Raw genomic sequence first — 15,722 nt, forward strand, 5'->3', positions numbered from 1 at the left:
ATTAATAAAAACATACAATATTCTACCTCGTCGGCTATGACACTAAATTTCTTTAAAAATTTGACATTATACTATTTTTATAGATCCAGTTGCTTTGTTGCCATTACTAATATGAATTTTTCTTATGAGAAACTGACTAATAAAGTTTTGGTGCTAGTGGAATATAACAAAAATGTGCTACTAGCAATAAAAATTTTTCATTAGAAATTCCCTGATAGACGACAACTAAGAAGAGAAACGTTTAAAAATATGCTAGAACGGTTTTAACGGACTGATCACTTAGATTATGGTAAATCTGCTCGAATAAAAACTATTGTAAGTGAAGAAAACAGCAATTATATGTAATCCTTAGTGTCACTGAGGATCTGCATATTAGTGCAATCGTTCTTACAATCTAAGTATCTAGTCTGTTGAAACCGTTTTACTATACTTTCAAAAGTTTCTCTTTTTGGTTGTCGTCTATCAGGGAACTGCTGATGATAAATTTTTATTGCTAGTAGCTCATTTTTGTTATACTCTCCTAGCACAAAGCCATTTTAATCCGTTCCTCATTAGAAAAATTAATATTAGTGATGGTATCAAATCAACTGAAACTATATAAATAGTATAATGTCAAATGTTTAAGCAAATTTTGTGTCATAGCCAACTAGGCAGAATTTTGTATGTTTGATTCATATTTTAAGCACCAACAACCTTAACTACGAATGTATTTGGATATATTATCTCATCCAATATTAATAAATTAAGGATCAGGCTAGATTATTATGTATTTTTTTTTGAAAAATTACTTTTGATTGGATATTTTCACGGCTACCTAATGAAATTTTACGTAATTTTTGTTGCAATTAATGTTTGCTTAAAGAATGACGAATAACTTACAAATTAAAGCACTTAGGTATAGGGAATGCTTAAGAAATAAAAAAGTACCATAAAATTTAATTTCATTACAGTACTAAAATACAGGGTGTTCCATTTAAGAAAACTCATAAAATACTCATTCCGAGTTTCGACCCACCCTGTATACTAAAATTAAACATTTCGCTATACTATTAATGATTAACAGTAGTAGACTATATTAAAATCGTTTGAACATAAAATAAAAATTTGGTGTCAAATCACTAAAATTCTACAGGGTGTAGATTTTGCTACGAAATTAACAAAAAAACGTAATTAACTTTTTATACTACCTCGTATAATATTAAAAAACCATATATCTTAAGAAAGGAAACATCGAGGATAATCCAAAAATGTAAAAATATACAGGGTGTCCTATTAAAAAAAACATAAGTTTGTGTCACCCTGTCAATACGGACGACCCTGTATATTTGAAAATACTTTAAATTATGGTACTATGTGTGCCCCAACTTTTACCTAAATAACTTTTTTTCGTATCTCTTACGACAAACGAGTAATTGGACTTTGTTACACTAATGCCCCACCCTGTATGTACCTATGAACGTTTTGTATGTTAGTATCGTCAATAGCTAGGTTCTACGGTCAAAAACTACAGTTTTGGTTTTTGAGTTTACCTTGAGTCCCATTCTGGTACAAGATTCCCATAGAAAATTCATTAGTGTCTGTAGATGTTCTCCCGATTCAGCCAGTACCAATGTGTCGTCTTAGCAGCCTAGATATTAGGGGAGTGCAATTAGAATGAAAAGTTACAATGTTTCGGAAAAAATCAAACAAGGTTATATTTTTCTAAAACTTTTTTGTTAGTTTATAAATATGTTAAAGTAAAAAGTTCTACTCACAAATTTCGCCGCTAATTGTTTATTAATTGTTTAAACAATAACAATTGTTTTTTATAAATAATGTTAAGAATATGGGTGAAATCAACATTTTATTTTGATAAAAAATGTTTTTATTTTAGTTTTCATTATGCTGAACCCGAATCTGACATTACAATTTGCAAATTCAAAATGGCGGATTCAAAATGGCGGATTTTTTCCTAAAAATCCTTAAAAAGTAGTTGTAAAATCCGAATTTTTTTTATAAAACGTGTTTATTTACATATATGTGGATATTTTTGAGAGGTTACTGAACCTGAATCAAATTTTGATAATTTAAATTATAAAATGGCAGATCCAAAATGGCGGATAACTTAAAAAATAGTTGTAAAATAATAATTTCTTTACAAAATGTATTTATTTCTACATATGTATATTTATTTTTGAGAGCTTTGATAAACCTAACTTAAATGTTAACATTATAAACTATAAAATGGCGGATCCAAAATGCGGATTTTCTAAAAAGAACATAAAAAAGAACATTTTTCTAAAACATTTATTGTCTATATTTTTAACAGGTTGTTGAATCTGAATTAAAGATTAAAAATTTAAATTTCAAAATGGCGGATCCAAAATGGCGGATATTTAAATGAAAAAGAAGTAGAATCCAATCAAACAAATTTCAGTTATGAGTAAAATACCTATATTTTTCATAATACTGAAAATTGTTATTATGGAAAGTTGTTCAGAATTAAAAACGATGTGTCAATATGCAATTACACTCTTCTAATCGAAATATTGTGAACTATGAAGGTACATATTTATTGCGCGAAATATAATTTTTTTACATACCTCGTATAATATTGATAAAATATAATATTTTTTATTTGCATATTAAGTGTTAGACCATGCACAGCTATTTATGACGAATAACTTTCTTCATAAAATTAATAATAAAACAGTTATCATAAATAATAAGTGAAAATTTAATGATGTTGGGTATAATTAATTTGAAACAATATTAAAAAAAACAAATTTTCGATTAGAAGGATATAATTACATATTGGAACATAATTTTTAATTCCAAACAATAACTTTTTTTCGTAAAACTGATATTAAAAAAGTTATCAATAGGTTCCAAGTTACGCAGACATACTGTATAAGAGCTAAGAAAAAATTTTTTTGTTAAACATTTATTATTGTTGAAGCTTATTATTAAATGTATTTTAAGTAAGTTTTACACAAAAAAGTTTTGATCGCTCTGTATATACATTTGTTCATCTGGTAATTTTCGGTTTTTGTATTACATTTTTGTTATCTTTCTTAGTTTTCTCAAAAAGAAATTGTTTATTTCATTTTTAAACTAAAATAATTCAGTGTTTTTTAAGATTATATCCTAAGCTTTAAAAAAATATCAAAAAAATTGTATTAGCTTTATTCAAACTTGAGTAATACCGTCTTAAAGTGGTGGGAATTCTGTAAAACTACGAAGTTTTCAAAAATTACATTTTTTGAGACATCGTATCATTTGAATTAAATTTTTGAGATGTTTTTTGAACAAAACATCGTTTAGTAAGATTATTGAGAGGTAAGTTGTGCAAATTTGAGAGTTTTATAAGTAAAATTGTATTAGTTACACATTTTTAAATCATTTTTAAACAAAGTTCATGTAAGGCTCACTTTCCGCCCACACCGTACTTATGTCCATACATTTTATTTCTTTTTATTACAACCATAAGATAGCTTATTTGATCTTCTTTCATGTCCAATTTGTAAATTTTCTTTTGATCCATTAGTTATTAGTTAAAGAATTACATTAAAAAAACTCAACCGTGCACTTCTTCCAACGCTAGTTTACAGTGCGCCAATGTGTGTGAGAAGGGTGACTTTAGCGTTATAAATAAAAAATTACAGAAGCTAGAGATTTAATTTTAGAAAAATCTTTATATAAGTTTTTTTTTGTAAAATTTTCTGAATTTTTCAATGGTCAAGTCAGTTTTTTTCTAAAAATTATATTTTCGGAGTTATTTAAAAAAATATCTAACTTCGCTGTTCATTTGTTTAATAAAAAATGAAGCACCCACTTCTCGAGTAGAACTTTTTGATATGTTGTTTATTAAACATTTCTTAATGAAATTACAGAAAGTTTTATCTTGTTTGATTTTTTCCGAAGTGAAAATCTAAATGCACTCCCCTATATGGAACTGGCCTGGCATTTGGAAACCAATTCTGGTTTTCCAGGTATTTCTGAATAATACGTTTCGCTTAGGAGAAACAGGACGCATTATTAAAGTACACCTAGTGTTATGTTAACATATGCAGTTGCGTTTGCCATTTTCAGGGCAAATACATCTGTTTAGGCAATACGTAAAGTATCCTTAACAATAGTAACCTATACTTATTGTACGGTTATAGAGTATATTCCCATAGGTAAGCTGGTTAAGAGTAGATAACGATTTTTCATATGTAATTTAAAGTATTATCTGCATAAATGGCACAAAGAATATTTGCTACGAGAGGTATATGGTTCAAAATGCATACAGTATCACGACTAATAAGTTATGTTCACATACATGTAGAGTACTTACAGTTTTATTCCTTGATGACGTGTCACATCAGAGCTCTGATTGAATTCCATAATCCATTTGGTTCATTTGTAAGGCACTCACTAATACGCTAAATAAATCATCGTCGATAATACTGAGCAGATTGAATTATCTGAGCGGTATAAAACGATAGCAAAAAAAGCCGGTAAAATGCGGCCTTTTTACGAATAGCGGGAGCGTCGATAGATTAGAGATGATTCTCGTTAGGAAGCTTTTGACGATCTGCCCCGGCGAGGGGTTCAAATGCGAGTCTCAACAATAACCTGGAGTTTCCAGAAAGGTTACATAAATACTACTTGAATTTTAAGTAATCAGTAGTACAGGGGCGTAACTAATTATTTTAGTGAGCCGTGTATAATATATTTATTGTACATATTGCCGGGGGCGACAGGCGAGAGAGATGGCCTATATCACCTCGAAGAGAGGGGATTGGCAAAGATGTGCACAACGATAAGAAATGTTTGAAGAAATTAGAGTTTATATACACAAGGGGTAACAACGATAAAATGGAGGAAAACGATAAGTTTTCCCCCTAGGGATAGATTTTAATCTTCCAGGGGAATCACAGCGATTTTCGTAATACCACGAAGAAAATCACCGTGAGTAGTGTGAATCTTGACAGTACGAACTAGACCATCCTTACCAGGCAATACATCTATTACCCTGGCAGTTGGCCATAAGAGTGGAGGAGTACCATCCTCCTTCAACAGAACCAAATCCCCGATCTTGACAGGGTCAGTAGGGTCGGTCCATTTATTTCTTTGCTGCAGGAGGCAAAGATAGTCTTTTTTCCACAATTTCCAAAATTGCTGTTGAATTTTACTAATACGCTGAAAAAGATTCAACCTATTTTCAGGTATCTCTGAAACACTTGGTTCAGGGGGCGCGGTTAAACTTCTTTGAACTAAGAAGTGAGCTGGAGATAGGAAAGCGAAGTCATTGGCGTCAGACGACATCCTAGTGATGGGTCTCGAATTTAGAATAGCCTCGATTTGGCATAATACTGTGTTAAACACTTCAAAGGTGAAGTGGGAATTTCCTATAATTCGATAGAGGTGATACTTCACACTCTTTATTCCTACCTCATGGAGGCCGAATTGATGGGGGTTGCGGGGAACACCCATCTTGAAAGTTATGGAGTTTTGAGTACAGAATTCCTTAATCTGTTCCGAATTATTTTGATTTAAGAAAAAATCATAGAATTCGCGCATTTCATTTTTTGCCCCATGGAAATTTGTGGCATTGTCGCTCCAAATAATACTGGGCGTGGATCTTCTGGCAATAAACCTTTTCAGAGTAAGAATATAGGCTTCTGCGCTTAATCCTGTGACGAGTTCGATATGAACACATTTAGTGCTCATGCAAATGAAATAGGCTACGTATGCTTTGTAAAGCGGTGCCTTCCTCAAATGTGAGGACTTAATTAAGAAGAACCCCCCATAGTCCACTGAGACGACTTGGAAGGGTCTAGTGGGGAGTACACGATCGGGATGCATATCTGCCATCTGTTGAACAGAATTGGGTGTCATGAATCGGAAACAGTTTACACACTTACGAATTAAGCGTTTAATCTGTCTTAATCCGTCAATTGGCCAGTACTTCATTTTGACATACGAAAGTACTGTTTGCGCGCCTGAATGTAATAACTTATGATGAGCTTGAGTCAAGATTAGTTCTACAACTCGACATTTAGAAGGAAGTAGAATGGGGTGTTTTTGATTATACGATATGGGGGCGTGTCGGAGACGTCCTCCCACACGAATCAGCCCATCATTATGTTGTAGGAAGGGGTTGAGTTTACGAATGGCTTTATTGGTCACGAGTTTAGCATTTTTCAATTCAAGAATCTCTTTTTTAAAGTAGATACTTTGGATATACCTGATGATCGCGTGATCAGCGATCTCCATTTCGGGTGGCGTCAATATATCCGTATCTCGTGGAGAGTTATTTATTTTCTTTTTAATATTACTGATGAATCTAAAAAGATAAGCGACAATTCTTTGAATTTTACGAAAAGAAGAAGATTTAGCGAATAGATTTTCAAAGGTGTCGTTGAGTTCGTGATTTGTTGCTATGTTTGAGACAACTAACTTCCTTAATTCAGGAAGATCATCCTGAAAATGAGGAATTTGATGAAGAGAAAAATCGATGGGATTGTCTCTAATAAAGCTAGGTCCGCATAACCAGTCTTCGGTGGTCTGGGGATTATCAAAGACATTTATCCCTCTGGAAGCGGGGTCAGCGATGTTTTCGTGACTTCTGACGAAATGGAAATCACAAGGAAAAGTTTCCAACAAGGAATTGACCTTTTGAATTCTGTTTTGTACAAAAATGTTCCAAATGTGTTTTTTAGAAAGTATCCAAGACAAGGCAATTGTAGAGTCAGCAAAGAGATGAGATGAAGATATACTCAAATTTTTCTTGAAGATGTGAAAAAGTCTATGAGCCAGAGTGACTCCCAACACTATTCCACAAAGTTCCAATTTGGGGATGGTGAGTTTATTTTTTAGCGGAGAAATTTTGTTTTTAGAAGCGATAAGCCGCGACGATACAGAAAAGTCTGAGTATGTCGCTTTGAGATACACACAAGTGCTGTATATTTTTTCCGATGCGTCGGTGAAAATAATTAATTGAACATCAACAACTTTCTTTTGTAAAAGTAAGCATCGAGGTACCTTGACCTCTTCTATAGTTTTGAATGTCGATAAGAGGTTTTGCCAATTTTTCATAATGATGGGTGAGTCAATGGGTTGATCCCAGTCCAATTTCTGGGACCATATTTCCTGTATCAAGAGCTTAGCGTTCACAAGGACAGGGGATAACCATCCTAGCGGGTCATACAAAGTAGCAATGTAGGAGAGAATAGTACGTTTAGTAACAACATTAGCCAATTTGAAGATAGGAGTTTTAAACGAAAAGTGGTCGCGTTCTGAATCCCAGAATATGCCTAAGACTTTATCAGATCCCGTGAAGTTAAGACTGACTTCAGAGACGGGATTTAAATTGTGTTGAGACAGAAATTCTGAAGAACTGCAGTTCCACTTGTGGAGGAGGAAACCATGGGTTTCTAGCAAAGAAGTTAATTGTTCGAAAAGACAACTTAATTCATGAAGACTGTCAGCACCGCTGATCAGGTCATCCATATAGATAGATTCTTGCAGAACACTAGTAGCAAGTTCGTGGGTATGTTTGTTGTTGTCAGCGATGTGCTTGATAACTCTTTGAGCGATAAATGGGCTACTTGGGAGCCCGAAGGGTAATCTTTGAAATTGATAGCACCGTAAAGGCTGCTGAATATTGTCCCTAAAGAGAAAATTTAACAGAAATGTTTCAGTGGGACAAATGGCGATTTGTAGGAACATAGCCTTGATGTCGCCTACTAGTGCGAATTTAAACTGACGAAACTTAGCGAGAATGTCAAAAAGTTCATGTTGGACGACATAACCTTTGTCTATGACGTCACTGAGGGAGATTCCCGTAGACGATTTATTGTTTGGATCGAAAACTATACGAGTGGAAGTAGTAGAGTTGGATTTGAAAACGGGAAAGTGAGGGAGAAAGTAATTAGGTTTACCTGAGTCATTTAGCATTTTTAACGGCACTTGAATTATTTGTCCGTTATTGAGATATTCCGATATAATGTCCTGATATTTTTCCAATAAATCAGGGTTGAGTTGAAAACGTTTCTCGAGACTGAGAAAACGTCTTTTTGCCGAGAGAAACGAATTTCCCATGTCTATATCTTCGATAGGGAGTTTGAGATTGAGTGTGGACTCATATCGTCCATTGGGGAGAACATTAACATGTTTTACAAAATTAATTTCAGCGGGGTGATCATTAATGAGATCGGTGTTCTGAGGAGCGGCTTCTTCCAGCTCCCAGAATTTTTGTAAATGATCGGATAGTTCCTCGTTGGACACTACCGGCTCATTTACGGCGGAAGGAGTGTTATGAGAACAACAAGTAACGAGAGAGTTTGAATAAAATTCCAAAGCCTTTTTAGTATTTTTCGACTTAAGAGCAAAGTCTGGAACTGACCCTGATATCGTGTACCCGAGTAGAGTGCGTTGAAGAACGGGAAGACCTTTTCCCAAACGAATTATTTCAGGTTGAATGATATCGTTATACAGGTCTGCACCGAGCAGGATACCAATTGGGGATGTTACATGGAACATCGGATCACCTAATGGTATCTCTGAGGGTATGTTTAGTTTGCTCGCCGAAATAGAAATTTGAGGAAGCGGATTTGTTATCTTTGGGAGTACAGAGCACGAGATGTCAAAAGGAACGTCGTTAGCGACAGCGAAAATTGTTGTATCTACAATAGATTGAGACGAGGATGAGGTGGAGTTAATTCCATTGATCCGTAATTTTCCATCTCTAGTGGTGAGTGACAGTTCCTTTACGAGGTCAGCACTAATAAATGAAACCTGTGAGGCCGAGTCTAAAAGTGCCTTTGCGAAGACCCTCTTGCCGCTAGGAGCGACAAGATAGACCTGGAGTGTGCTTAATAACACCAAATGATTATCAAGCGAGGCTGCAGATAGAGCCATTGAATGTGGAGTCGAATTTTGAAGATTAACTTCCGTTTCAGGAGCTCTAACATGTGAGGGCCCCTGTTGTGAATTACCCTGTGTATGGGAGTTATTTGAGATAGCGGTTTTATTATGATTATTTGAGTTGTGTTGGCCAACAGCCGCGGAAGGGTTACTATGACCCGTTTTGTCGAAATGGAGCAACGTGTGATGACGAGATTTACAAACTATGCAAGAGAATTTGGATTTACACTGATCGAGCATGTGAGACCCAAGACAATTAATACAAAATTTATTTTGTTTGACAAAACTAAAACGTTCTTTAGAATTCAACTGCTTGAACTGAGGACAAGAGTAGATCGAGTGAGAGTCGTTGCAATAGGAACATTTCTTAGGACCTAAGCGAGGCGAAAGGTTACTGGTAGAAGTGTCTGAGGCTAGGTGTAAAGAGTGTCTGGAAGTAGTAGTCGATTTTGGTTTTGATTGAGATTGAATATTCTCAAGATGAACAACGCGTGTCTCGATTTCCCCTAGAAAATGGACAAAATCAGGGGTAGCTTGGCTACCACCGGATTGGAACTCAAGAGCCCTAATGGTAGGTGCGTCGAGTTTCTGAGTAGCGATATGTATGAGAAGTAAATGCAAGAGATCTGAAGGGGGCCTATTCAAGTTCAATAGGGCCTTGAAATTATTTGACATGACCGTATGAAAATTTCTTAATTGTGAGTGATTTGCGTTTCCAGAAATAGGAGGCGCATCAAGAATTTGAGAGATGAGAGTTTTGATAAGCGATTTAGAGTTGGCGTACCTTTGTGTCAGGTTATCCCGGGCTATTTTGTAATTGTCACCTGTGAGTGGGATATGCTCGAGAAGCGTCAAAGGCTCGGAAGTTAGAAAACTTTTGAGGTAAATGAGTTTTTCCAGATCACTTAATGTAGTATCAGATCCTATTATTGTATCAAAGGTCTCAATGAATGAATTGTATTCAGTAACTAAGCCACTAAATGGTTTTAACTGAATACGAGGGAGGTTTACTGTTCGTTGCCTAGCCAAAGACTGTGAGGTTAGAGAAGAATTAGGGTCAAATTGGAGGGAGGGGGTAGCAGTCACATTAGAACTTTCAATGACCTCTAACCTTTCTTCCAATAGAGAAATTGTATCCAAATATTTATCAAAAACCACAGAGGAATCAGTAGAGGGGGTAGGTTCCTCGGGGATCGTCTCCAGCACATTTTGAGCATCGCGGAAAAGTCCGTAAGAATGTTTGAGTTGTGAAATTATTTCACGAATTTTATATTTGTTTAGAGAATTAAGAGTTGTGGGAACCGAATCAGCCAACTTGGTTATATCAAGTTTTGCGGTGAGCCTCTGTCGGTTATATTTTGATCGGTCAGCCATGTTGCGAGAATGTGAGATTAGATAGATTATTTGCAAATGTCTAAACCTATAAATCGATGCGAAAATGAGAGAATATGTACAATATATTATATATTACACGTTTAATAGTGTGAGATTGGCTTAATAGTATCACCCTGTATGAGCGCAGATTAGTATATGAAATGCAAAACTATAAAATTTCAAAATATATGCAATTTTCCAAAATGGGTATTTTTCAGCAAGTGTGAGACACCCTTAACAAGTATTTAAATTAATTAAATTGAAGGAAAAAACAATTATTTATTTTCTATAGTTTTCTAGAAGTGTAAAATGAGCTTAAGCGAAGCTAAATGTAGCAAAAACTTACAATTTATGCAAGAAAACAAAATTATTTTTAATAATTTTTGTAACCTGTGAACCAGGCTTAATCGGATTCAAAATTATAAATTTAATTTAAATCAAAAGGTTGAACAAACAATGTTAAAATTATAACACCCGTACTATCAGCCAAGAAATGAGTACACTTTTTGTATACTATAAACAGAAAAATATATTTACGAAAATAAAATAATGTAATATATGCAAATATTTTTTCATACAAACAAAACGACTCCTTTATTTGAACAAAGCAAGTAGTTTCTGAAATTGCACGTGTAGACCGGGCTTAACAACCTACCAGCTATTGTAGAGACGTGCTGGGTTAAATACTGAGAATTTGAGTGCAGAAAGAGAGGAATATTTTATTTTTGTGCCGGGGCGGCGTGGCTTGGAAATTTCCAAATGCAACAGAAAGACACTATAAATGAAAAACCGTTATTCTCAGAATAGAGATTATCAAAATATGCAAATACGAAGGACCTTGAGGATTTAATTAATAAATAATTAATATGATCCGGCTCGAAGGACCAGAAATGTTTAGGCAATACGTAAAGTATCCTTAACAATAGTAACCTATACTTATTGTACGGTTATAGAGTATATTCCCATAGGTAAGCTGGTTAAGAGTAGATAACGATTTTTCATATGTAATTTAAAGTATTATCTGCATAAATGGCACAAAGAATATTTGCTACGAGAGGTATATGGTTCAAAATGCATACAGTATCACGACTAATAAGTTATGTTCACATACATGTAGAGTACTTACAGTTTTATTCCTTGATGACGTGTCACATCAGAGCTCTGATTGAATTCCATAATCCATTTGGTTCATTTGTAAGGCACTCACTAATACGCTAAATAAATCATCGTCGATAATACTGAGCAGATTGAATTATCTGAGCGGTATAAAACGATAGCAAAAAAAGCCGGTAAAATGCGGCCTTTTTACGAATAGCGGGAGCGTCGATAGATTAGAGATGATTCTCGTTAGGAAGCTTTTGACGATCTGCCCCGGCGAGGGGTTCAAATGCGAGTCTCAACAATAACCTGGAGTTTCCAGAAAGGTTACATAAATACTACTTGAATTTTAAGTAATCAGTAGTACAGGGGCGTAACTAATTATTTTAGTGAGCCGTGTATAATATATTTATTGTACAACATCCATTATTTTATAATAAATTATATTGGTTTAACTTATAGACAAACATTTTTAAAATTAACTATTTTTCATTGAATTGTCAACAGTAGCGCACGGAAAACGCGCTCCAAGATTGCGGCTGTAAGTTTGAATATTTTATCGAGATATGTGGCACACATATTCGTAATATAATAAAGAATGGCGGCACAGAAACCAATTTGAGAAATATGTTAGTACAGTAGAGCGTCGATAATCCGAACTAATTGGTACAGGGGTAGTTCGGATTATCAAATTGTTCGGATTATCGAGCATATTATGTTCAAAATATATACAAAGCTCATAAACATAGTATATATGTACATACATTTTAGTTACGAGGAATAAAACACCTGCATAATAAACAAATATATTGTACTCGTATGTATTTCTGCATAAACAAAACAAAAATCCGCGGTCATATTTTGCCCATATTGTCATATTAAATCCAAAAATTCGGTCCGCGATCATATTATTTAATTTTATAATTTTTTTTGCGTTCGGATTAGCGAACGTTGGGATTACCAGGGTTCGGATTATCGACGCTCTACTGTATGTGGAAATTACTCTATAACTAAATAAAATATTGCAAAAAGGAGCCTGTACCGCCAATAGGAAGAACAAAAAAATACACTTTCTTCAAATAAACTTTTTTATCCCATTCCAAGATTTTGTGTCACATTGGATCTACTAAAAATCGATTTTCTATAACAAGAAATCGAACGTGACTTGCTCGGCAACATTTAGCGCGCCTATTAGTATAAAAATTATTATTTTTGATAGTACAATGTCACTGTCAGTGCCGAATTACCGAAGCACTGTTGCCTCACTGTTGAAAGTTCGCAGACCTTTCGAAAAACAAAAATATTGATGAAGCGCTACTGTTTACCCTTAATAAAAGAAAATATATGGCGTTCCAAGTCTTTGACGTTTATGAAACTGCTGGGAGTCAAATTGTCAAACATTGTATTTGTTTATATTTGTACCACATTGTTTCTTAAGTGTTTTACCATTAACAGTTATTTAGTTGTGTTTTCTGAGCATTTTGTTGTATATTTTGTGTAGTTTTTAGTTGTAGAAGTACTAGAAATTTATTTAGTTTAAGCAGTGTATAAATAAACATGAGCGAATATTTTCGAAAGATATTGGTAGACAATACAGATATATTGCTAGTAGGTACAAGCAAAAGATTAGGAAAATAAATAATATAGGTCCACTTTCCCTCAAGGAGTCTTAGTAAACCTACGTTGGAGATAGTATTCCAAGATTAAGTAACGTGGACATAGTTAGTTATTAAGCATTATATAGGATGCTTTATAGCATTTAACTATTGTTTTTGGCTCTCAGATGATAACTGATTTAGTTTATGCTTAAAGTGTAGCACTGATAGTAACCGATAAAACTAAATTTTATCATGATTAATTCGCATTCTACATTTCAAAATGCAACAGAAATGAAGCATATTATCTTTTGAATGAATTCTTCCAGTGCAAATGTTAAACTAATCCTTGCAAAAAACAAAGTTACAAAGAAACGCAACTAAAATGATCTAAAACACATTAAGAACAGATAGATAGATAACATTTATGTTTGCCTCCCAGCCGCCATATTTAATTTTGACAGCATATTGGATTGCCCTATACGAAACAATATTTGTCATTTTACCCACATGAAACTTATGCAAAGCAAGTGTTAGATATTCTACATTCATAATCAAGATGCAGTAGAAGTAAACAAACCGAGACACGTTAACTGTTACAAGAAGCACTCCTGAATCATGATTTACAATGTATAAAATTTGTAAATCATCATATGTGATTTACAATGTATACACATTTTAAATCATGATTCAGACGTACCCCTTGTAACAGTTAACGTGTCTCGGTTTGTTTACTTCTACTGCATCTTGAGTGTTAATGTAGAGTAGTAGTTACAATCCAACGGTCTATATGCTCACTTTGAAACTAGTTGCACAAATACGTATTTATTTATTTATTATTCCAAAGCAAAAATTGTATTATTCCAAAGTTTTTATTAAAACTTTGTTTGAAATATCAGTATGCTAATTATTGTTTTAATTTTGTTTTAGCTTGGATGGGTGCATTGTGCCTGTGTATATCATTTTTCACTTCGCCCTTAATCGTGGCCATTTGTAGGCGGAAGTCAGCGAGATTGGCCGCTCTTCTAGGAGGTCTTGTAATTTCCCTGGCTTGTCTTTTTACTTCTTTCGCTGTGCAGTTCCATCAGGTTTGTATACTTTAATATACATTATATATGGGGACAACATTATGCTTTAAATTACATATAACAACACCAGTGTAGGAACGTCTAGTTTTTCAGTCACAAAGACAATAACGTAAAGTTTTAAATACGAAACTCGAAGCTTAACAACATAAATTAAATATTTTGTATTCAAAGTTTTAAATTGAACATATTTGGATAAGATAAAACCTCCTGGAAAGAAAAAATACCAAAACCAAGAAGTAGGTACTACTCAAGGTGAACCAATAAACAAAGATAGCATTATGCTACAAAAACTGAAATATTTGAAATATTTAATAAGTACAGATAAATACAGGACATGCGTGGGTCTAGCTAAGCATTTGAAGAGATATGTCGATAGATAAACTTAAGATAATCAATGGTTCTCTTATAATTCTATTATTATGTCGAGAGGCAACATCTAGAGTTAAACTGGTTAAAAGATAATGAACATTCATGGTGAAGGTGCCATTAAAAAAGAACTGTTAATTTTTCTTCTTGCTGTGAAATAAACTTTTCGAAGCTTTTAATTAACTATGATTAATGTATTTCTTTTTTTTTTCACCAAGAACATAATTATTATCATAAACTCTTAAATAACAGATTATGCCAGCTCAAAAACGAGAACACCACAAAAGAGTTCCTAGAGTGTTTAAAAAATGTAAAAGCCTTAATAACTCTTATGCCTAGTCATATGCTAATTTCTTCAAGGCTTTTTTCCCGATGTAATGAAATTACTTGTTGATAACGGATACAATTATTATTATTATTGATGATTTGTTTTGTTTTTACTCTACTGACCTAGCTAAGCTAATGCGAAAAGCAGAATAATTAAAATTAAAATTAAAAAGTTTTTTTAATTCCATGCATAACAAACGTGCATGAGTACTTATTATTTTTATCTATACACATAAAACAATGTCCAGTTAATTAGTTAAAATTATTTATTTTTAGTTTATAAAATAAATTTTTTCAAATACTAATGTTAACACTTTAATAAAAAGTGTTAAATATTTATAATTAACACAAAATAGTTACAAAAAAGTTGTTAATTATTACTCAGGATATTTTTTATTTCAGTGTAACCATAATAAAATTTCAAACATTTTTAGCAGAAAACAGCACAATATTATTTTTTCTACGGGCGTGCAAAAATGTCTACTTTCGCGCACGCATTTTAGTTTAGAAAGTTTCACTTTTCCGCACGCGTGTTACTTTTCCGCACGCGGTTTTTACTTTTCCGCACGCGTATTAATTTAGATATGTTAATATGGCCTTAAAGTAATTATAATACATGCAATAAATTAATATTTAGATATTATTTACTAATTTATTTCAAATATATCTTATTGTGTTCCTGTTTTAATGAAATTAACGCGACAATTCGATGAAATAAAATTATTTTGACATAATATTCGAAAGTCAAATCGGTAGACAATAACAGTCGTTTTGAATCATCGTCATGGAAACCAAGATCGTCGTCATGCTAACTAATTATATTGAAAGTTTGGTTTTGACAACCTTGTCAGAGAATTAATTTGTGTATATATTTTCATATTAATTAAATTAATTGATTAAGATTTGGTAATTTTTTAAAGACTCTTAGAAAAAATATTGTTCCTAACTCTTGCAGAAAGTCTCTTTTCCGCACTCGACT

At 33.4% G+C, this 15,722-nt stretch overlaps 1 protein-coding gene across 1 annotated transcript in view; it reads left to right on the forward strand.

The window, feature by feature from the left end:
- The window catches only part of LOC114333384 (monocarboxylate transporter 2-like), a 141,756-nt gene that overhangs the window by 109,963 nt on the left and 16,071 nt on the right, over window positions 1–15,722 (forward strand). The window contains exon 4 of the mRNA XM_050641370.1: window positions 13,893–14,050. Coding sequence (XP_050497327.1) covers window positions 13,893–14,050 — 158 coding nt within the window. The remainder of the gene's footprint in view (window positions 1–13,892; window positions 14,051–15,722) is intronic.

The sequence above is a fragment of the Diabrotica virgifera genome, chromosome 1 (genome assembly GCF_917563875.1).
Source record: "Diabrotica virgifera virgifera chromosome 1, PGI_DIABVI_V3a".
Taxonomy (NCBI): domain Eukaryota; kingdom Metazoa; phylum Arthropoda; class Insecta; order Coleoptera; family Chrysomelidae; genus Diabrotica; species Diabrotica virgifera.